The following is a 24,102-nucleotide window of genomic DNA, read 5'->3' as shown; positions in this document are numbered from 1 at the left end:
AAATCCGGGGAGTGGAGTGAGCGCCCGCTGTTAGCTTCAGCTTCTGCCAACCTAGCAGTTCGAAAACATGCAAATGTGAGTAGATCAATAGGTACTGCTCCGGCGGGAAGGTAATGGCATTCCATGCAGTCATGCCAATGGCCACATGACCTTGGAGGTGTCTACGGACAACGCCGGCTCTTCGGCTTAGAAATGGAGATGAGCACCAACCCCCAGAGTCGGACACGACTGGACTTAATGTCAGGGGAAAACCTTTACCTTTACCTATAACACATTCTGTTGCTTATATTTTATCTTTTACAGTTTTATACATCTATTACTATAATTATACCTATTCATTTTCCTCCTCTCGCTTCCTCCCACTGGGAATAGATATGACTCTACACATTAGGCTTGTGCAATCCGGCTAAACTATGATCCGTTTCGGTGTCCCAGATTTCGGTGGGGGTCCCGATCCATTTTTCAGGAGCCTCCTGAATCCGGGGGGACAGAAGTCCATTATCAATTCAGGAAGCCAAAAGATTTGTTTTCTATCCAGACCATTATGGAGGGGACTTCCCAGGCTTCCCCTTCCTGTCATTTTAGGCATTGTTTATCCCCAGTGGTGAAGTGGGTAAAAGTACTGAGCTGCTGAACATGCTGACCAAAAGGTCGGCAGTTCGAATCTGGGGAGCGGGGTGAGCTCCCACTGTTAGCCCCAACTTCTGCCAAGCTAGCAGTTCAAAAGTATGCAAATGTGAGTAGATCAATAGGTGCCACTCCAGCAGGAAGGTAGGTACTCCATGCAGTCATGCTGGCCACATGATCTTGGAAGTGTCTATGGACAACACTAGCTCTTTGGCTTAGAAATGGAGGTGAGCACCAACAGTCAGAGTTGGACATGACTAGTCTTAATGTCAAGGGGAAACCTTTACCTACCTTGTCCTTATATCCTTCATTAAGACCTGGATTAAAAGCATCAGAGTTAAGATACCACTCTTTCTGTGATCCCTGCCCTTCTGTCTGTATATGAGACCAGGCTTAATGCTTAGTTAAAGCAGTTTCTACTCCAGAGGAGACAGGTGCTGCAAATGCACGAGGCACTCTCTCCCTGCAGCACAAAGTTTTCCAAGGCATTCCTTACGTCCTAGGGAAGGAAGAGCAATTGACCTGGAGCTTTCCTACCCTGGGCTTCCTTAAAAAGGCCCTCTCTTTTCTCTTAATTTGGATTGGTACCTTTCCCGCCCTTTCGCTTATTCTTCTAGCCGCTGCCTCCCTCCCGCACTCCACTTGTAACCGAAGTCAACCAGTTTTCGACAACCACTGTTCCGCTGTGGCTGAAAAATATGGAGGCTGAGCCTTTGCCGTTACGGCTATCCGAACAAACCGAATCCGTGCACAAGCCTACTACACATTGGTTTATATTATTTGTCTGATCATGAAGATTTTTTGGTTCAGTTCCTTATATTTTGCTTTCTCTTTCGCTCTGGCTATAAGCTCTTTCCGCTTCAACTTCCAATTCTCCTTTGGATGGCCATTCATATATTTTGTTCTCCGTCCAGATATGTAGCCTTGGGGCATATACTCTGATCAATATTCAGGCCATTTTTAAACTCCCCGTCTCCCTTCATCTTTCCATCCTAAGGCAACTGTTGCTTGGGTATCTGCTATCATATATTTTGCCATTTCAGTCTGGTCTTTATTCCTCCCATTACCTTCAACTGGTTGGGTAAATAATTGTTTTTTTTAATTCCATTTTTCTCCCTAATTATTCTTCCATCTCATCCTTAATTTTTTTAGTAGAAATGTTGTAGCTTTTCATAATCCCACCACATATGGATCTGGGGAAACATGGTGACCTGGCAGCCGGACCACTGAAAATGGACCTTTAAATGGACCTTTTCTTTAAACTCTGCTCCCAGTCTCCATTGTACATTTAAGTCAGTATAATACACTTGAAAGCATATAGTGAAAGAATAAAAGGAGACTAGAGGTACACCTAAACTATGGAATGGTTGCAGTTTGACACCACGTTAAGTGCCTTGGTTTATTGATATAGAAACAAGGGACTTGTAGTTCTACAAGGTCTTGTGCCTTCTCTAGCAGTCAAAGTTGTGTAAAATTGAATTTATGTTACAGGAGGGATGTACCATATTGGAGCATTATATCCATATTGGGGGTTTTGTTGAACTGGGCAGTTTTGGGACAGGAAATTGCTGCTGTTTTGTCAGATTTTGGGCAGTTTGTGAGCAGAAAAAATGCCCAAAAAACAAAGTCCAAATTTAAATAATTTGGGAAGAATTTTTGGACTTCTGGGGAAACTCATGAGCCTTTCAAGTTTGGACTAAAGCTCCATTGACATCAGTCGTTGGCCAACAACTGGAAGCCTAGTCTAAAAACAACCAGATTATTAGGAGAGGAGATGTTTTGGGTGGAAACTGCAGGAAAATATCCATCTTTGATCAGAAAAGAGACTCTTGAGAATGACAACTGCAAAGGGGGAAATAAATTTATTCACTTTTGCAAACTGCAATCGGCAAAGGTAAGACAATAGAAAGCAATGGTGTGCTTCTTCTAGCTTCTTCTCTCAACTATGTGTGCATTCACACTGTATTATTAATTCAGTTTGGCAGCACATTAATTTCTATGGCTCAATGCCAAGGAAGAAGGCAAACAGTCTTGCAAAACTACAACTCCCAGTTAATTAAATTGATGTCAGTAAGTCTGCAGTTCGTTTAGATTCAGCACTATTAACGTTCAGACTAAGACCCAGCATGGATTTGCCATCCATCCTGTCACTTCTGTTGGTGGCTTCTATGGATGCATCTACACTATAGAACTAATGCAGTTTTTGTTAATGTGGGATTTGTGTATTGATAGTGTTTAAATGAAATTTGTGTCTTGCCTGTACTGCATACTGATTGCATCATCCAGAGTGTAACATAGTCTGGAAAGAGTTAATTGCTAAGAAGCTGTGATGTCCTTGATGTGTGACTGGAACTGGGGAGTGTCCAGACACAAGTGTTTGTGCATTACTGATTGCATCAGTTCTGTTCTGAGTTGAGTTGAGTGCTGTCTGCCTAGGTGTTAAGTCCTGTGTCCATTGTCAGCAAGCTCGTTTGTCTTGTACAGTAAAACTTTGTATATAGTTTTACCAACTCTCTGGATGTCTCTTTGTTCTGCTTTCCACTAATTCCATCCAACTACTGCTGCGCTGCAAATACTCTGACAAATTTAACACCACTTTAACTGCCATAGCTCAATGTTATGCAAGCCTGGGAATTATAGTTTGGTGAAGTATATGCACCCTTTGGTAGAGAAGACTGAAAACCTGCAGTTCCCATGATTCCATGTAACAGAGCCACAGCAGTTCAAGTGAAGTGAAACTGTATTAATCCTATGTGTAGATGCACCTCAAGACCAGGTATTCAAAAGACCTCTGAACCCCATCTTTGCAAGAGACAGATGAAAAAGCAAATATTGTTCAACACCAAGAAGAAAAAATCCCGAATTTGTCACGCTTCAGAAACCGAAGCTGCCTCGAGCGAGGGAATAACCCAGTTTGTTCCGGTTCCCAAGGAACGACATCAGCCCCGTGAGGGTGTCAATGAAGATGGGTTCATCCACTACTTCAACGCCCGTGGTTCGGCCGGGCACCGGATCCCTCCGCTGGGCATTTTGGACCGCTGGGACCAGCTGAGAAGTGAACGCGGAGAGCTGCAGGAAGAGAGCGTGACATTGAATAGACAGGATTATGGCTCAGAGTGACATCAGGGATCAGATGCAAACAGATGTCGGAAAATGAAGCCCACCAAAGAATCTCAGGAGAAAACCAAACTTTGCTTTACATTGGACAACACACATTTTGGTGTCTCAAATGTTAAACCCGTTTCATGGTAGATTTGATCTATTGATTGCCAAAATGTCACCCATTTTCCCTTATTGGCTCTAGCTTTTGAGATACATGTTCCACCTACCGCTCTTCACTCTGCTCGCCCATATAAAACCAGAACATTTTCTTAGACTTCAATGCTCACACTACAGCCAAGCCACTTGAAATGAAAGAGCATATCCTCTACTACTTGTGTGCATTTGTCCCTCTTATTATTGCCAAGAATGTTTTTTACAACAAGAGCAAATTAAGACCAGGAAAATGATTCTATTTCATTCATTTGTGCTTTGAAATGCGGGTTACTTATAAGCGGTCTGATCTGTGGACCACTAAAAATTCCTGCCTTTAGTTTTTCCTTGTTAAATCTATGTAACTTATATGCTATGTTTCATCAGGTCTGGCTTTATGTGTAGTGGTGGCAGCATGATTTCATCTGATGCTACCTGTTGGGGCTCAGCAGCAAGATGATGGGGATTTCTTAGAGGATGGGGGGCTGATGGGTTTCCCACTGAGGAGTCTGTATGTGATCAGGGTGAATTGCAGGCCTTAGATCAGAATGAGATAGAGGATGCTTTGGATTCCAGTAGTCATTCCTTAGCAACAGGAGAAAAGTCTGTTTCTCTTGGAAAATAGGCCGTCAGCAGAAGGGGAGTTTTCCCGTGATATCAGATTAGGCCTCTGCACAGAGGGACTGAAGGAAAGATTAATTAGGCATTCAGAAAGACTCTATGAGAAGTCCTTGAAACCCAGGTGTCAGAGATGCGATCTCATGGGTTCTTGGTCAGGCCTGGGCTTAAATTAAGTGATGTTTACTTGGGTGTCTTCAGAGAAGACAACTTTGCCATATATTCAAGTTCCTGTTTCAGCTCTCTAGCTCATGATTCAAGTATCCTGTGTTTGCCTATGTTCTTGGAAGAGTTTTGCCTTGGAAAAAGTTCCTGTTTTCATGCTTATGGATTTATGCCTGTGATCTTGACTTCCTTGATTTCATATACCTAGCTATTTTGGACTCCTAATCTTTTGTATACGGACTACTGCTATTTATCGTTTCTTTTCTACTGCTTTTTGGAAAATGCCCCTTTTTGGGAAATGCTTTTGCTAATAAACTACTGTAGTTAGAATACTGGACTCTGGTGTGGGGCTGGGTGAAAAGGTGTCTCACAGCTAGAGTGCAACACTACTGAAGGTTCATTGATTGGTTATCCTATGTAAGGAATTAGGGCTAATGCAGTCTATCCAATGAAATTTTCTGAATCAGTGCCTCAAAGAGCCCCAGGAACAGGCCTAAAACATCTAGACGCCAAAAAAGACCATTGTTATTGGGCTGTGTTATGTGGATCACGAGAAAATGATGTGGAAGAGGATGAATTCATGGCTACATTTTTCATTTTACAAAAAAGCAGCTGAAACATCACACAACACTGATATGATAAACTATGCAGACAATACCATATTACTTGCAAATAAAAGCAAAGGTTTTGAATTATTATGGAAAGTAATTATGAAAGTGAAAGTTAAGGATGAAAATGCAAAAACAGGTATAAAATTGAATATTAACATGACCAACAGAATGACCACAGATAATTTGCAGAACTTTAAACTGGGCCATGAAGACCCTGAAATAGTTAAGGATTTCCTCCTGTGTCTTGGTTTAGTCTTTAATCAAAACAATAATAATAAACCAAAAAGGCAACTAAGTGCTTGTCTGGATAAAAACAAACAAACAAACAAATAAATAAAATTAGAAAACAAAACAAACTCATTCATGAAAAAAATGGAAAGTAGAAAAGAAATAACACACACAATGTTGAATGGGTATACATATATGCACACACCCATATATTCCTCAAACCAAATTAAGCTAAAATTAAAACATGAAAGTAAAACACTGAACACTAACCATATAATACACAAAGAGCCATGATAAAGAACCAACAAATTCTGAACCACTTTGTTACATATTTAGTATTAACTGTTTACTTCGACGCTGCTTTTGGTGTGGTATTTTCAACATCATTGTGATTGGTGTCCTAACAGCATAAGTAATGTAATGTGCATTTTAATATAAAAAACTACTTTTTCAACACTTTTACTACTTATTTATTATTAGGAAAGTGCTTTTAGTGCATTTAATTGGCATTGTAACAATATCATTAATTAAACTGGTTAAAATTAAAATGTGTATAAAAATGAATACTGTTGATGTATATTCCCCATAGAGATGTGCTTAGGACATTGTTGCTTGTCCAATGCACAATGTTTGCATTCATAGAAACGGAGTTGTGCATGGGGTAGCCTTATGTGATGTGCCCAGATGTGGATGATGCACAATAGGCAGAAATAGGCACCTTTTTCATGTGCAAACATTTGCAGGTTTTGAAGAAGAAGGTGGAATGGCCATCTTCTGGGAGGGCTTTGATTGTGCCTTCCTGCCTGGCAGAACTGAGGTTGGACTGGATGGCCTTTGGGGATCTCTTCCAACTCTAGGATCCTATCTTCTAATGGACATCTCCAGGAAAAGAAGGAAACAGAAGTGTTGAAGCTCCTGCTTGCTGATGGATGTCTGTCAGGGTGGATTAAAAATACTCTGGCAGGAATGATGAAACCCAGCCAGGGACCGGGAGCAATGTGTGCGTCACTCACGACAACATTCCCCACAACAGGAGAGGGAAACAGCAACCTGCCCAGGAGGTCCAGCAAATGCTTGGCTCCCCAGACGAGTGTTCTGGAGTAACTGGATCCACCTTGCCTTCGAGTCAAGGCTTCGTGTCAAGGTCTGTCTTTCTCTTACCCCTTGGCTGCACTCTTGCCCCTTTCCCAAAAAACACCAGCCCTCCAGAACATGACGGAGATCCATTTCTTAACACCTTCAAAAGATGTTAAGGATGATGAAAAACAAGCTGCCCAGCATGCCGGGAACACAAAGGGGTTGTGTTACGCCAAACCAGGCAAGCGGCACAAGAGCTGCCGCAGAGAGAAGCCAAAAGCTCTCCCAGGAGCAACAGAAAGAGACATAAATATGGGGGTGATAAAGTAGTGTTGGAAGAGCTCCCAAAGGTCATCCAGTCCAACCCTCTTCTGCCAGGAGACAACCATCTAATCCCTCCCAACAGATGGCCATTCAGGTTCTGCTTAAAAGCCTTCAGAGAATGGGGGACGATGCCTGGCTCAACAGCAGTTCATGTGAAAAAGATCTTGTTGGAAGAGCTCCCAAAGGTCATCCAGTCCAACCCCCTTCTGCCAGGAAGGAAGACAACCATCCAATCCCTCCCAACAGACGGCCATCCAGGTTCTGCTTAAAATCCTCCAGAGAATGGGGGACAATGCCTGGCTCAACAGCAGTTCATGTGAAAAAGATCTTGGAGTCCTCATGGACAACAAGTTGAACATGAGCCAGCAATGTGATGCTGCTGCTGCTCAGTCTTTTAGTCGTCTCCGACTCTTGGTGACCTCCTGGACCAGTCTAGACCAGAGCTCCCTGTCGGCCGTCACCGACCCCAGTTCCTTCAAGGTCGAGCCAGTCCCTTCAAGGATACCGTCCACCCATCTCGCCCTTGGTCGGCCTCTCTTCCTTTTTCCTTCCATTTTCCCCAGCATTGTTGTCTTCTTCAAGCTTTCCTGTCTCCTCATGATGTGGCCAAAGTCCTTCATCTTTGCCTCTCATCTCCTTCCCTCCAGTGAGCAGCCATTGGGCATTATTTCCTGGAGGATGGACGGGTTGGATCTTCTTGTCAAGGTCCAAGGCACTCTTACGATTTTCCTCCAGCAGCAGAATTCAAAAGCGTCTCTCTTCCTTTGCTCAGCCTTCCTTATGGTCCAGCTCTCTCATCCATAGGTTACTATGGGGAATACCATTGCTTTGACTATGCCAGTGAGATGTCTCTGCTTTTAAGCATTTTGTCCAGGTTGGCCATTGCTCTCCTCCCAAGAAGGAAACGTCTTCTGATTTCCTGGCCCCAGTCTGCATCTGCAGTCATCTTTGCACCTAGAAATATAAAGTCTGTCACTGCCTCCATGTTTTCTCCCTCTATTTGCCAGTTATCAATAGGTGTCGTTGCCATGATCTTGGTTTTCTTGATGTTTAACTGCAGCCCAGCTTTTGCCCTTTCTTCTTCCTTTCCCCTTGGTGATAAGGCTCCTCAACTCCTCCTCGATTTCAGCCTTAATCAGAGTGGTATCATCTGCATACCTAAGGTTGTTCATGTTTCTTCCAGCAATTTTAACTCCAGCCTTGGATTCATCAAGCCCCGCATGTATGTCGAATGATGTGTTCTGCGTACAAGTTGAATAAGGATGCGGCATCGAAAAAAGCCAATGGGATTTTGTTCTGCATCAATAGGAGTCTAGTGTCTAGATCCAGGGAAGTCGTGCTAACCCTCTCTTCTATTCGGCCTTGGTCAGACCACACCTGGAATCACACTGTGTCCAATTCTGGGCACCACAATTGAAGGGAGATGTTGACTCTAAGCTGGAAAGCGTCCAGAAGAGGGCGACTCAAAGGCTCAAAGGTCTGGAGAACCATTATCCCTATGAGGAGCGGCTTAAAGAGCTGGGCATGTTTAGTCTGCAGAAGAGAAGGCTGAGAGGAGACATGATATGTATAAATACGCGAAGGGCAGTCTTAGGGAGGAGGGAGTAAGCTTGTTTTCTGCTGCCCTGGAGACTAGGACGCAATGGAACCATGGCTCAAACTACCGGAAATATATTAGACAAGCTCCAACTCTTTTGGGCTTTAGAAGAACCCTAAAAACATGGTTATGTGCCCAGGCTTTCAATGAATAAACGATAAAAATGATACGGACTGACTCATGGATAAAGCACGAGGTTACCGGATGAACGGATCTGAGCATACGTATATGTATATACTGTAATTTTATATTGTACTAGCTGTGCCCGGCCACGCGTTGCTGTGGCTTAGTCTGGTGGTGTTGGTCAGTCTACATTAGGTTGTATTGATGCTGTGACCTCCACCCTTCTTTATACTCACATTAGTAGTAGTATTTGAAGTCTGTTACCTTCTTCAATTTTTGTGTTGATTGATAATTGCTTGAGATCCCTGTTGTCTTTGGTTTGTTGTTAATTGTAATGTCTGATTCTGCTGAGTGCGGTTTATATTTTTATTGTGGTACAATAGTCTTTTTTTTTGTTTTGCCTGTGTAGGTGTTTATTATTATTGTTGTTGTTGTAGTGGTCATGAAGGTTGGATAAGTTAGATGCTACTGTATTGTTTTTTGGAGGCCCAGTGTAGCACTGACTGGCCTCTCAGCCTCAGTGCCTGGCTGTTTCTTGCCTGTGATGGTGTTGATTCTTATTGTTGTTGTTGTCATTGTTATTATTGTAATTGTTTTTTTGGAGGCCAAGTGTGAATGTAGGGATTGGGGAGGTGGATGAGTTGTGTTGTTAAATTTTGTATTTGTTATAGTCACAATGTGTTGTTGTGAGTTTTGTGGGTCCGGATTGTGGTTTTGTGGTGTGGTTGTGTTGTTACAACTGAGAGGCAAGGCTTTTGTGTTGTGTTGTCAAGTTTTGTGTTTCTGGGGCGTTTAGTTGTGTTATAGTCACTATGCGTTGTTGTGAGTTTTGTGGGTCCGGATTGTGGTTTTGTGGTGTAGTTGTGTTGTTACAACCGGGAGGCAAGGCTTTTGTGTTGTGTTGTCAAGTTTTGTATTTCTGGGGCGTTTAGTTGTGTGCCAAGTTTCGTATTTCTGAGGCGTTTAGTTGTGTTGTTATAGTCACGATGCATTGTTGTGAGTTTTGTGGGTCCGGATTGTGGTTTTGTGGTGTGGTTGTGTTGTTACAACCGGGAGGCAAGGCTTTTGCATTGTGTTGTCAAATTTTGGATTTCTGGGGCGTTTAGTTGTGTTATAGTCACTATGCGTTGTTGTGAGTTTTGTGGGTCCAGATTGTGGTTTTGTGGTGTAGTTGTGTTGTTACAACCGGGAGAAAAGGGTTTTGTGTTGTGTTGTCAAGTTTTGTATTTCTGGGGCGTTTAGTTGTGTGCCAAGTTTCGTATTTCTGAGGCGTTTAGTTGTGTTGTTATAGTCACGATGCATTGTTGTGAGTTTTGTGGGTCCGGATTGTGGTTTTGTGGTGTGGTTGTGTTGTTACAACCGGGAGGCAAGTCTTTTGCATTGTGTTGTCAAGTTTTATATTTCTGGGGTGTTTAGTTGTGTGCCAAGTTTCGTATTTCTGGGGTGTTTAGTTGTGTTGTTATAGTCACGATGCGTTGTTGTGAGTTTTATGGGTCCGGATTGTGGTTTTGTGGTGTGGTTGTGTTGTTACAACCTGGAGGGAAGGCTTTTGCATTGTGTTGCCAAGTTTCGTATTTCTGGGGTGTTTAGTTGTGTTGTTATCGCATGATGCGTTGTTGTGAGTTTTGTGGGTCCTGTGTGGTTTTGTGGTGTGGTTGTGTTGCTACAACTGGGAGGCAAGGCTTTTGCATTGTGTTGCCAAGTTTTGTATTTCTGGGGCGTTTAGTTGTGTTGTTATCGCATGATGCGTTGTTGTGAGTTTTGTGGGTCCGGATTGTGGTTTTGTGGTGTGGTTGTGTTGTTGTAACCTGGAGGCAAGCCTTTTGCATTGTGTTGCCAAATTTCGTATTTCTGGGATGTTTAGTTTTGTTGTTATAGACACTGCGCAAACAACTTTATCATTTTATATATATAGATTTAATAGTTTTTAATTGATTTTACATATTGTGGATTGATTTTGTATAGGCATCTAATTGTGCCAGTGTTGTAAGCCGCCCTGAGTCCCTTCAGGTGAGAAGGACGGGATAGAAATATTGGAAATAAATAAATACAGGAAAGGAGATTCCATCTGAACATTAGGATGAACTTCCTCACTGTGAGAAGAGCTGTTCAGCAGTGGAACTCTCTGCTGCAGAGTGTGGTGGAGGCTCCTTCTTTGGCTTTTAAGCAGAGGCTGGATGGCCATCTGTCAGGAGTGCTTTGAATGTCATCTTCCTGCTTCTGACAGGGGTTTGGACTGGATGGCCCACGAGGTCTTTTCCAATTCTATTATTCTATATGGAAACTCTACTGGACTCCCAGGCAGCATACACTCCTGTCAAAACCTCTTATCACCATGAAGTTCTTCCTAATATTTAGATGGAATATTGTTTTTCCTGCAGTTTGACTCCATGGTTCCATTGTGTCCTAGTTTCTGGAGCAGCAGAAAACAAGCTTTGCCTTTTCCTCAATGTGACGCCTTTTCAAATATTTCAACCTGCCTCTCATTGACAGTGGTGTCAAACTGCATTATTATCTGCAGTGTAGATGCACCCCTTGTCCAATGCTCTCTCCACTATGCTGGCCTCAAGACTATGCTGCCTTGAGTCCCATGGGTGGATAGAGGTAGGCTATACAGCAGGGGTCTCCAAACTTTTTAAACAGGGGGCCAGTTCACGATCCTTTGGGCCGTTGGAGGGCCGGACTATAGTTGGCCACCGAGCAATAATAATAATAATTAATAACAACAATAACAACAACAACAACAATAATAAAGAGAGTTGGAAGAAATCCTTTGGGCCATTGAGTCCAATCCCCTTCTGCCTTTGTGCACCGAAAGCATAAACAAAGCACCCCTGACAGATGACCAACCAGCCTCAATGTTGTTAATAATAATAATAATAATAATAATAATAATAATAATAATAATAATATAGGGTTTTGGAACACAATACTCCTGACCTCACAATCATGTTAAAAAACCAAGTATGGATTGTTGATGTTGCAATCCCAGGGGACAGCAGGATTGAGGAGAAACAACTGGAAAAGCTGACATGATATGAGGATTTAAAGATCGAATTACAAAGACTCTGGCACAAGCCAGACAAGGTGGTCCCAGTGGTGATTGTCACACTGGGTGCAGTGCCTAAAGACCTTGGCCTGCACTTAAACACAATCGGCGCTGACAAAATTACTACCTGCCAGCTGCAGAAGGCCACCTTACGGGGATCTGCACGCATTATTCGCTGATACATCACACAGTCCTAGACACTTGGGAAGTGTCTGGCGTGTGATCCAGTACAACAGCCAGCAGAGTGTCTGTGTGGACTCATCTTGTTGTGTTTCAAATAATAATAATAATAATGGTTGTAAGAGAAGAAGAGACCCCTTGGGTCATTTAGTCCAACTCCCTTCTGCCCTTGTGCCATGGGGGCCGGATAAATGGCTTCGATGGGCTGCATCCGGACCCCGGGCCTTAGTTTGGGGACCCCTGCTATACAGCTTTGGATGAGGTGTTTCCTTTCTGCAGGCACTTCCATGCTTCAAAAAGTCATCTCCAGGCCCAAACGAGAGGCCTCAAAATCCACTTTTTTGGAAAGGGTTTGGATGATCTTGCTTGCCCCTGGAAGGAGCACAGAATGACCCTGGGTGATGGATGGCCATCTTTTGCCGAACTCCGCATCTCAAAAGGGATGCATGCGTTGAGTTCATCAGCTTGCCTGAGGTTGGCTGCACGGTGAAGGTGTGCCAAGATGGCAGGAGGGTCACGGATGCATCATCACACGGATGCAAATCTCTGGAGACAGGCGTGCCACGGTCCTGAACGCAACTGCGCTCGGGATTTTCCAGATTAATGTCGGCTGCCAAGTGCCAAGATACGGTGGAGACAGGCTCTTGGGAGAGTGGGAAGTGCTTTGCATTTCAGGTCACGGCACTTCTTCACACCCAGCCACTCCTTAGGGCTCTTCCCTCAATCCCTGCATCCCAGGGATGCACATGCGTCAAACACCACATGCGTCAAACACAAGGACTGGAGGCCAAATGCAGCCCGCCATATCGTTGCTGGATTTCAACTCCTGACTTACTCCTCATTAGACACCATGACTTGAGCTGATGGGAGTTGTGATGCCGTAACATCTGGAAGGCTGTGGTTTGTTCAGTTCAATCAGGAGAGTGGGATTTGAATTGAGAGACAAGGCTTATGCAGATACGATGCCTGGTTTTAATATGTCCTTTACCCTTTACCCAGCCTCAGGTGTTCCTGGACTACAATTCCCATTATCCCCAGTTCAGAAGATAAACAAAAGTATTCTCAGGGTTGTTGTATGTCTTTCGGGCTGTGTGGCCATGTTCCAGAAGTATTCTCTCCTGACATTTCGCCCAAATCTATGGCAGGCATCCTCACAACCTCACAACCTCTGAGGATGCCTGCCATAGATGTGGGTGAAACGTCAGGAGAGAATACTTCTGGAACATGGCCACACAGCCCGAAAGACATACAACAACCCTGTGATCCCGGCCATGAAAGCCTTCGACAACACAAAAGTATTCTTGTTTAATAACATTTGTGGACCCGCACAAGTATTTACAATTGGGGAAATGGTCAAACGATTTAAGGAAAAAGTATAATGGGGGTATAGGGAATATACAAAAATAGAAAAGATGATAATTCAAAGGGAGACTAAAGAAGAGAATGTAGCATTAAAAGGTACAGTAAGCAATATTTATAAACTATTACTAACGGACGAACAGGAACAAGTTCATTTGAAGGAAATATGGGAAGTAGATTTGGGGGGGAAATTGAATAATCAAGAATGGGGAAGGATATGGAGTATGAGATTATTAAAAAATATATGTGCATAAGAATTAAGGAAAATTATTACAAAATGGTATGGAGGTGGTACCTAACTCCCATCAGATTAAATCAGATAGATAAAAAAAATACACAAATCAGTGCTGGAGAGGCTGTCAGGAAATAGGGTCATATCTTCATATGTGGTGGTCATGTAAAATTATACAAAAATTTTGGGAAATGATATTTAAAGAAATAAAAGCAATAATAAAAATAGAGATAATGAATACACCTAAATCAGCATTATTACTTATGCATGATAATATCCTCTCACAAGAGGAGAAAGAATTGGTTTCTAATTTGATAACTGCAGCAAAATTGCTAATAGCAAAAAACTGGAAAGAAAAAAAGGAAATCCAATTAGAAGAATGGTACAGGGAAATTTGGAACATAGCAATTAATGATAAGCCAACTTGTAATATTAAAATTAAAAAGGGAATATCGAAACAAACAGATTTTTGGAAAACATGGAGAAAATTTATTGCGTATATTTTTAATGAGGGAAAGGGGTATAAGCCAGCAACAGAGACGATGAAATTTTGGATTTGTGAAACAATATGAGTTGGTTGGTCCTGGTGAAGGTGGCACAAAATAAGGGGAAGGGAAGAGAGGGAAAATGTATAACAATAATAACAATAACAATAATAAATAAAACATGTATAAGTAGATAAAAGGGTGTAGTAGAGAGATATGTAGTAAAGTTGTAATGGAAAAGTCTAAAACTGATAAGAAATATGCATAACGATGTTTTGATTCTGATTTTTCTTTATTGTTGGATTGCATACAATGTGATATGTCTGGGATACTGTAAAATGAGGAAAGAATGTATACTTATACATTTTGAATTATAAATTAATAATAATAATATTGAAAATAAAACATTTGTGGACCCAAACTATGTGCACCAAACACTATGTAAAAAAATTATAGTTGTCCCCTTGTCTCCACTGCTTCTCCATCCATGCATTCTATAGCCATTTGAAGGCAACACTCCTCATCTACACCGTAGAATTAGTGCAGTTTGGCACCACTTGAATGGCCATGGATCATTGCTATGCAATCCTTGGAGTTGTAGTTTTGCAAAATCATTAGGCATCTCTTCCAAAGAGTGCTGTAGGAGTTTGGAAAAGATGCACAGAAAACTCACAGCGGTTTCCTTGGTGTGGAAACCATATGGTTTGCTTCTTGCTTTGTGCTTGCAATATTCTACTATGGGCCTTTTCTGCAGAAAACATTTGGGGCTATCATCATCATCATCATCATCATCATCATCGACAATCTCTTGTGGCCAAGTATGATTATCTTCCAAATGTAGCGTCTTGGCAGTGGATCCGTAGGTGACTGTAGAGACCTATACTTGATCCACATGTTCTTTAGCAATGAGGACATCTGTTTCTAGATGGAAAGTGGTCCCAACAAGGGTCGGCTTGATGCACATCCTTCCTCTTGACACATTTCTTCCTTTCACCTTCCATTCATGTTTCTTCGAATTCCACAGAACTGTAACAAACTGACTCTTCACTCCCCTTGTGCCTGCTTCAAGTCTGCATCTGGGAAACTGCTCCAAAGGATTTATTGCTGTTTCTTTGTCTGAAGTAAGACTGCTATTTGATTTGGGAATTTATCGGAGACTAAGAACTGTGTTTGCCCTGAGACTTCCTTGCTTTCTTTTGCATTATTCCACTGAGTGTGAGGTACTTTATGTTTTGCTGAAGTAAAGCAATTTTTATTTACTTACCACAGCTGTTCTTGAAAGAGAAAACAGTACATTCTTACCTGGCAAATGGCGTTAAACCTCTGGCTGCTGTTCTTCACAGGATGCTCAATGAAGGTCGCAAAAGGGACGTCGGTGGACCAGGGGTTCCAACGAGAGAGGAATTTCGGCTCCCGCACTTTGTCCCAGAAGATGCGCAGACCTTCACCTTCCCTCCTAGAAAGGAGAAGAGTCCAACAGGTGAGGCTTTGCGGCAGTCAACCCGCTTGAGTGAAGGGAATGGGTGACTCTTGTTGGATTGGACACAGATGGAAAAAAAACAGAGACTAGAAATTAGAAGTATATTGACTTGGAACCCTTTGGGTGACTCATGCATATGCAGCTTTCCCTGCAGAAGCATTCAGACATTTGTTGTCCAATGTGGAACATCATTTGGTCTCATCTCTGGGAATTTGCAAGGTTCTCCAACACAGCTTGATGGTAATTTCCAGTGGGAGCCTACCATGCCATCCCCTGAATTATAGAAGAAGAGAGTCAGAAGAGACCACATGGGCCATCTAGTCCAACCCCCTGCCATGCAGGAACATGACTTAGAAAAGGGGTCTTTTGTAAGTCGGATGTTTGTAACTCGAGTACTGCTTGTATTGGGCATATATTGGTCAGACCTTCTCATCTAGAATAACCCTGTGTCCAGTTCTGGCCAAAATAATGTAAGAAGGCATGAACCAGTTGGAAGTTGTCAATAGAAAGGCGACCAAAATGATTAAATGCTTGGAAGCCATGAATCACTTTGGCCCTTTCTACACTGATGTATAATCCAGTTTCTGAATCCAGTTTATGTGCTTTGAACGGGATGACATGGCAATGTTGAGGGAGCAGGGTCAATTAAACTTGAAGAGGAGGTTTAAGCGATGACATGAGGACATCTACATGACATCTGAAGGGATGTCAATCAGGAGAGCTTGCTTTCTGCTGCTCCAGACACTATAAGGAGGACAACAGGTTCAAATGGCAAGAAAAGAGAGTCCACCTGAACATTAGGAAGAACTTTTTGACATTAAGAATGGTTTCACATTAGAAAGGACTCCCTAGGCTGGTGGTGGGCTCTCCGTCTTTGGAGATCTTTCATGGCTGATGAACAGATGGCCATTGGGGTCCCTTGCAGCTTTATGGTTCTGTGCATAGTTTTGAATTTGTTCACCACTGAATTACAGGAACACTCAACAAAGTCAGAGAGTATTGTGGATTTTAATTGTTCTGCTGAATTTTAAATGTGATTTTTAGTGCTGTTTGTGTTTAATTCTTTTTTTTCATATTTATATATTATCTATATATATAAAAATGTAATGTGAATTTTTCCCACTGAACCAAATCACACCAAATTTAGCCAGAGAAGACATCATCACCCAATCTATGTCTTTCAATAGAAAAACTAGAAAAATAAAGTCCAAATTACAGAGGATGAGGAAGAGCCGTTCTCCCCCTGGCTGCCAGTCAGAAGGGTAGGCCCCGTTCCCTTTGGGAACCACCCCCTTCATGTCATAGCACAAGGAAGAGAAGTAGTGTGTATTATCAAAGTCATTATTATTACTATTATTATTAATATTATTATTACTGTATTATTGTGAACCATGAAAATGAACACAATCTGCCTCTAAGTATTAAAAACACTAAAATCAGAACATTAAATAAAGAACAACACTCTGCAAACAGGGGAATTCCAGGCATGAAGCAATCAAGGCCTATTAACACCTCTCACCAAAAATTTTCCCCAGGGAGTAAGCAGCCAGGCTTTGAAGCTGAAAGGTCATTGCATGCTAATCATCCTGGCTAACTGCAGCATTCATACTTGCCTCCAACAGACAAAAAAAGGACCAACCAGAAAAACTGTATATTCACAAGCTTTAGGAAATAACATATACTAATTACCACCAATTCCTCGGTACTTTATTTCCCATAGCACCACACTTCACCACAGCAACACGTATGTGGGCACAGCTAGTAAATATATAATTGTTTTGGTCCAATCTCTGATTTAAAGCAATGCAACTTAGCATTAAATTAGTTAAATGTGTGTTTATGTCTGTGTGTCTCACACATACATACATACATACACATACGTACACACACACACACACGTTGGTGTGTTTATGTCTCAGCTGCATTTTATGTGTTGCTTTGGAGCACTTCAATCTTTGAAAAAGAGACAGATGAGATATTTTTTAAAATAAATATGATCAGGTTTCTAGTTTAACATATAATTACCGAAATCCCTCTTGAGACTTCTGTTACCGCTGCCAAAAACCTGGGCTTGGGTTTGTATTGTCTGTTGTGCAAACCAGGTAAATCCTTCCCCCTCCATGCATGATCCCATAAACACAGAGCTCTCTTCCCGGTTCCCAGGTTCTGAAACTGGAAGATACTTTTTTAAAGGGCTGCAGAAACAAAGAAATGTTCAGGCCTCGTGTTTCCATTCAGAAAGCACCTGGCTCACGGCAGCAATGGAAACAACACGCAGGAAAAGGATGCACCGCTTCCTCCAAGAGATCACTTTGCGAGCTCTAAGTGTTGAGTCCTTCAGGAGACAAGAGCAGAGCGTGGAGAAGGTACTTTCATGGGACTCCAGAGATCAGAAAAGTTATTTGTGTTGTACTTCTGTGCTCCGTATATCCATGTGGGACAGGAGAGTCTAGGAGTCTCAACAAAAGCACTGCTTTATGATTAAGGAATCGATGCTGTGAGTCAATCCTAACTGAGTTTGTGAGGATTTGGAAACAAGACCCTGGAAGACATAGGAAGACCCTAGGATGTGCATGCAACCCATCAGACACTCGTTCCCCAACTCTGCCTTTGAAGGCATCTATACCGGGGGTTCTCAAATCTTTGGAGCCATGGAACCCTTTCTGGACTATGCTTTTGGATCTTGGATTTGTGCTTTGAACCCTGGACTACGTTTGGACATCAGACCTCTGCTTTGAACCTTGGACTATGTTTGGACATCAGACCAAATGGAGATTGGAATTGGCTTGCTTGCTCCTGTTTACTGAACTAGCTTCGGTGTATATCCCAGACTGCCTCTGACTACTCTCAGGAGGTAAGCTGCCGACCACTGATACAGGAAGCCAACAGAAACTGAAAGTTACTTGGGAAGGCCAAGAGCTCGAACACTGTTTCCATCCTAAATATCTTGGTGACCTTAGATCGAAGACTAACATATAGGAAACACTGCATGAACACCAAGCACAAAGTAGCTGCACGCAACAACATCCTGCGGAAACTGACTGGCAGTGCATGGGGAGCAGACCCACAAGTCATAAGAACATCAGCCCTGGCCTTGTCTTTCTCAACTGCAGAGTCTGCCTGTCCTGTCTGGCACAAGTCTGTCTATGCGAAGCAAGTGGACATAGCACTGAACAAAACATGCAGAATCATCACAGGATACCTTAAACCTACACTTGTTGATAAACTCCACAAGTTAGCTGGCATTGCCCCTCCTGACCTGCGACGGGAAATCGCTGCTAACGGTGAGAGAAATAAGATCGAACATTGTGAAAGCCACCCACTGCATGGCTATCACCCTCCTCCCAGTAGACGCAAATCAAGGAAAAGCTTCATGAGAACCACCACTCCTCTTGATGTTCCCCCAAAAACAGCAAGAATATCCCTCTGGGCAGCTAAACCAGGCAATTCCAACTGGATGGCCCCCCACAATGGTCTTATTCCAGGGGCAAACCAAGAATGGGCAACTTGGAAGTCCCTGAACAGACTCAGAAGCGGAGTGGGCAGATCAAAAGACAACCTGGCAAGGTGGCCCTACTTGGAGGAATGGTCCACCTTATGCGACTGTGGAGCTGAACAAACAACCCTGCATCTGTATGCTTGCCCACAATGCCCTGTTTAATGTTAGGGACAATGTGATTGCTGTTGCCCGATTTTGGTCCAAAACTATTTAGCTGTTTGTGATTCCTTTATTTTATAACTTTTAAACTTATTTATTATGCAATGCTTTTGACACGAAATAAATAAACTGTTAGGTAAAGGTAAAGGTTTCCCCCTGATGTTAAGTCCAGTCGTGACCGACTCTGGGGGTTGGTGCTCATCTCCATTTCTAAGCCGAAGAGCCAGCGTTGTCCGTAGACACCTCCAAGGTTATGTGGCAATAGGCATGACTGCATGGAGCGTTGTTACCTTCCCTATTGATCTACTCACATTGGCATATTTTCGACCTGCTAGGTTGGCAGGGCCGGGCTGTGGCGCAGCTGACTAGTAACCAGCTGCAATAAATCACTACTGATCAAGAGGTCATGAATTCGAAGCCCGGGTCGGGTTAAGCCCCCGACCATTAAATAGCCCGGCTTGCTGTTGACCTATGCAGCCCCGAAAGACAGTTGCATCTGTCAACTAGGGAAATTTAGGTACGCTTTATGCGGGAGGCTAATTTAACTAATTTACAACATCATAAAACTGCCAGCAAAACACGAGGAAAGGAATGAGGAAGTACAGCCACTAGTGGACAATGAAGCAACAGCTCCCCCTGTGGCCAGAATCGTGAAGCTGGAAAAAAATGTTAAATGCCTCTGTGTCTGTCTATATATGTTGTTTGTCTGTTGGCATATATGTGTTCATTGTAATCCGCCCTGAGTCCCCTTCCGGGTGAGAAAGAAGGGCGGAATATAAATGCTGTAAATAAATAAATAAATAAATAAGCTGGGGCTAACAGTGGGCGCTCATTCCGCTCCCAGGATTTGAACCTGGGACCTTTTGGTCCGCAAGTTCAGCAGCTCAGTGCTTTAACACACTGTGCCACCCTGTAATAAACTGTCACAGGAGAGCAAAAGAGATTAAAAATGGGGCTCCCATGGATTCATATTGGCTGCCCGTGCCAAACTAGTGCGGTTGAATGCTGTTGGAAAACAAACGCCAAATTCTGCACGGAGTGTATAACAAGGTCTGCTTTTGTGAGAGACAAGTGCCTAGCCCTGGTGCGTGAGGGTTCACGGTGGGCAGGTGTGACTTCCACCTCCTTCATCTCCACCAGCCTCTCCCTTCCTTTCCTCCCTCCTTTCTTCTTCCTCCTCCTCCTCCCAAACCTCAGAAAGTGAATTAAAAAGGTAGCCCGGGGCGGCACGCCAGGATTTACGAGAAACACAGACACCGGGTCTTGCTCCAAAGGCTGGGTGTGGCTGTGCGCCCAGGAGAAAGGCAGAGCAAACACTCGGGCCTTCGAGAAGACAAAAGGACTGTCGGGGAGATGGAGACCCTTTCGCCCCTCTTTGGAGAAAACAGGGCCCAGCCCTGCCCAGCAACCGAGGGAACTCTCCTCTGCTGTTGTTTATACACCGAGACACAAAGTAAGTGAAGCATTGGCACCTCAGAGGGCAGGTGAAGTGCCCCCCCCCCCCCACACACACACATGCCACTTCCACCACAATGACAAGCCCATCCCCAGTATTGCTGGCAAAGTGTCAGGCCAAAATGGATTTTACTTCCTTCTTTTCTCTTTGCACAGTTGTATCCACTGTCCTCAAACCCGCAAAGGGACCACACGTGTCTTGGCGTGCCACCTGGATCACAACCAAACCTTTCGCAAAAGTTCAACCAAGGATTCGCTCTCGGGTCTGTGTTGGAAAAAAAAGGGGGCAATGAAGGAACAGCAGAGTTGGGGCCGTACCCAAGAGGCCATCTAGTCCAGCTCATTAAAGACGGGCATCCAGACTGGTTTTGGAAACCTCCAGTGAAGGCAAGGCCACCACATCCCAAGGGAGTCCATTCCACAAACAGTTCTCACCATCAAGATGTTCTTCCTAATATTAGATGAAAATCTCCTTTCTTGACTCTCGAGTCCTTTGACTGGGATCTTACACTGCCATGCACATAACTCCCTCTATCTACCACATAACATAGTTTGGAGATGGCTGATCATATCACCACCGAGTCTTCTCTTCTCAAGAATCGTCTTACCCAATCCCTTCAACTCTTCCTCTTTTACCATCTTACTTGCCTTTCTCAGCTTGTCAATATCCTCCTTGAACCATGATTAGAAGAAATGGCCACAGTGTTCCAAGTAAGTTTTCACCCAAACAGACCTATAATTTGGCTTTATTGACACTACAGTTCTCTCAGTGCAGCCTAGAATTGCATTGCCTTTCCTTTGCATCACCACGTTACAATGTTGTCTACTTAGACCCCCAAATACATTTCAGATTGAGTCCTGTCAAACCAAATGTCACTCGTTTTACATTTCTGTTTAATTTATCATAGATTCATACAGAGCTGGAAAGGCCCTCTTGGTCATCGAATCCTCTGCTCAATGCAAGATCTCCAGCCAAAGCATCTCCAGCAGCTTTCTGGAGGCCTCCACTGAAGGAGACCCCAACTCCTTTCCTTGATATTGCAGTCAAGAAGGTCTTTATAACATTCAAATGAAGTCTACTCTCATACAATCTCAACCCCTTAGACCTGGTTCTTTGTGGAACCCCTTGATAAAATGCGAAGAGAGCCATCATGTTCACCAGCTGAACATACTAGGCTCCTTCAATTTTTCCATGTATGTTTGGTTCTCCATCCCTCTCTTAATCCTTGTTGCCCTTCTCTGAACCTTCTCCAATCTGTCCATATCCTTCTTTAATTGACGCATCCAGAAGAAACTCATAGACCTTTGTATAGGGAGCTCCATTGGCTGCCATTCACCTTCCAATCCCAATTCAAGGTGCAAGTAATCACCTATAAAACCCTGCACGGTTCAGGACCCGTCTACCTTTGTGACCGCCTTTCCCCCTATGAGCCCCCACAATCTCTTTGAACTTCTGGGGAGGCTCTCCTCTCGTTCCCTCCAACATCACAGGTTCGGCTGCTGGAGACAAGGGCGAGAGCCTTTTCTGTGGTGGCCCCTCGGCTCTGGAACTCCCTCCCCAGGGAGATTAGGCTGGCCCCAACCGTCTGCTTTTATCAAGTAACTTAAGACATGGTTCTTTCAACACGCTTTCAATTAACACCACAGGGTGTGACAAGAATCCTTTGTCAGTTGGAAGCCAGCGTTAATGTTTCAGTTAATCACCCTAATTAGCATTGGAAACGTTTGTCTCTTGCCTGGGGGGCATCCTTTGTTCAGAGTCATTAGCCATCCTTGGGGCTCCTCTGCCCTCAGAGTGTTGCTTCCCATCTACTGTTCTGATTTTTGAGTTTTTTAATACTGGTAGCCAGATTTTGTTCATTTTCATGGTTTCCTCCTTTCTGTTGAGACAAAGGACTCTTGTCACACCCTGGACTCTCCACAGATATATATTTACCTTCCTTGCCTAGTTTATCCATACCTCACAACCTCTAAGGATGCCTGCCATAGATGTGGGCGAAACGTCAGGAGAGAATACTTCTGGAACATGGTCACACAGCCCGAAAGACATACAACAACCCTGTGATCCCAGCCATGAAAGCCTTCAACAACACATGCTGCTATTCTGCACTTTATCTCTGGTCCCACCCCACCCTACCCCTAACGTCATCTTAGGAAACCTTGGAACACTTGGCCAGGCACTTTATGAAATAACCTAGTTATTACACACTTTGCTTTGACCCCCCCCCCTTTTATTCCTTTTTGTCCCTTTGGTGGTGAAACTGAGATTGTTTTAAAACTTTTTATCTTGTCTCATGTATCTATGTATAACTGTGCTTGAATTCGTTTTTGATTTTACTGCTTGTTATTTTATTGTTTTGTTTTATATTTTAACTTGTCTACACTTTGTCTTTTCTGGGCCATCTCCCTTCGGGGAGATGGTGGAGGGATACAAAAATAAAGTATTATTATTATTATTACTACTACTACTACTACTACTACTACTACTACTACTATCTGATAAGGATGAAGAAGGCCAACACATAAATTGAGAACATGAGCTCCCCCATTAGTTTCACCTAAAACTCTTTTTCTGGCCCAGTTGCATGAGACATCCTTGAAGACCATCTCAATTCCCTTCTCATTTCCCCCTTTTTTCTTTGACCATTTGCTAAACATAACCTAATTCATCTGTCCATCAAATGGAAAGAGGGCCTTGGCTATTAAAATGTCTGCATTTAGATTGCCTTTAAGTCCATATAGTTTTTAAAGACTATAGGTTAGACAACGGTTAGAATGTTTCCATCATGATATAATGCATGTATTGTGACAGTGAGCCATTGGTATCGAGGATACAAAAATCCGTGGATGCTCAGGTCCCATTATATACAATGGTGGAATAAAATGGCAGTGACCATGCAAAAGCATAGTGAGATAAAGTCCTTAATATCTTATGTATAAGTTCCCTACAGAACCAGTTGGGCATTTTTTCCGGTGTGAAACAGGCTGCAACAGTGGATTTGGACATATGGGCCCCATTGCTCATGATGATGTGTGTTTGCAGCTGATGCAAATACATATGGTGCTTCTGGAACTGCCAGTGATACTCTTTCCATTGTATATTGTTGGGCAATGTTACCATTGTTTCACATTTCCATTCCCAAAGTCATGCAGCCAATCAATGTGCAACAATATCGTTGGAGGTCTCCTTACAGACCAGATGTAAGAGTTCAGCTCATTTGAATGGAAGGGGAAAAGCTACCTTGGGTGTGGAATCGTTCACCAAAATATTGTATTTTACTAGATATCCTAATACTTCAGGAATCACAAGAAGCGGATGCGCTTGAGAAGTAGATTTGTGAGTCATGGCGAAATAAATGTCCATGACTACAGTCCACATGGTTTTCCTTCAGCCTCTTTCTTCTCACAAACGGTAGGTAATTCTTTACATCGGCCTCACCCTTTTGTTCTCATACACTTTTCCTACCAATTTGGAGGCCAAACGGTCCTCCGGGAGAGAGGCTGCGGGGTTGACGCCTCACAAGCGACGCAGCAGCTGGGAAACGTGGTAATTACGGTGCTTAGTGGTCGGGTTTACAAGCG

The 24,102-nt window shown here is 43.1% G+C and overlaps 1 protein-coding gene across 1 annotated transcript in view; it reads right to left on the bottom strand.

The window, feature by feature from the left end:
• Positions 1 to 2,470: 2,470 nt before the first annotated feature.
• Positions 2,471 to 24,102, bottom strand: part of tprg1 (tumor protein p63 regulated 1) — a 65,332-nt gene continuing 43,700 nt past the window's right edge. The window contains exons 5-6 of the mRNA XM_008118993.3: positions 15,230 to 15,383; positions 2,471 to 3,696 (exon numbers count right to left, since the gene is read on the bottom strand). Of these exons, the coding sequence (XP_008117200.2) occupies positions 3,502 to 3,696; positions 15,230 to 15,383 (349 nt within the window). The 3' untranslated portion in view covers positions 2,471 to 3,501. The remainder of the gene's footprint in view (positions 3,697 to 15,229; positions 15,384 to 24,102) is intronic.

This window comes from Anolis carolinensis, chromosome 3, assembly GCF_035594765.1.
Source record: "Anolis carolinensis isolate JA03-04 chromosome 3, rAnoCar3.1.pri, whole genome shotgun sequence".
NCBI classification, from domain to species: domain Eukaryota; kingdom Metazoa; phylum Chordata; class Lepidosauria; order Squamata; family Dactyloidae; genus Anolis; species Anolis carolinensis.
This window is presented reverse-complemented; position numbering and strand designations above follow the sequence as displayed.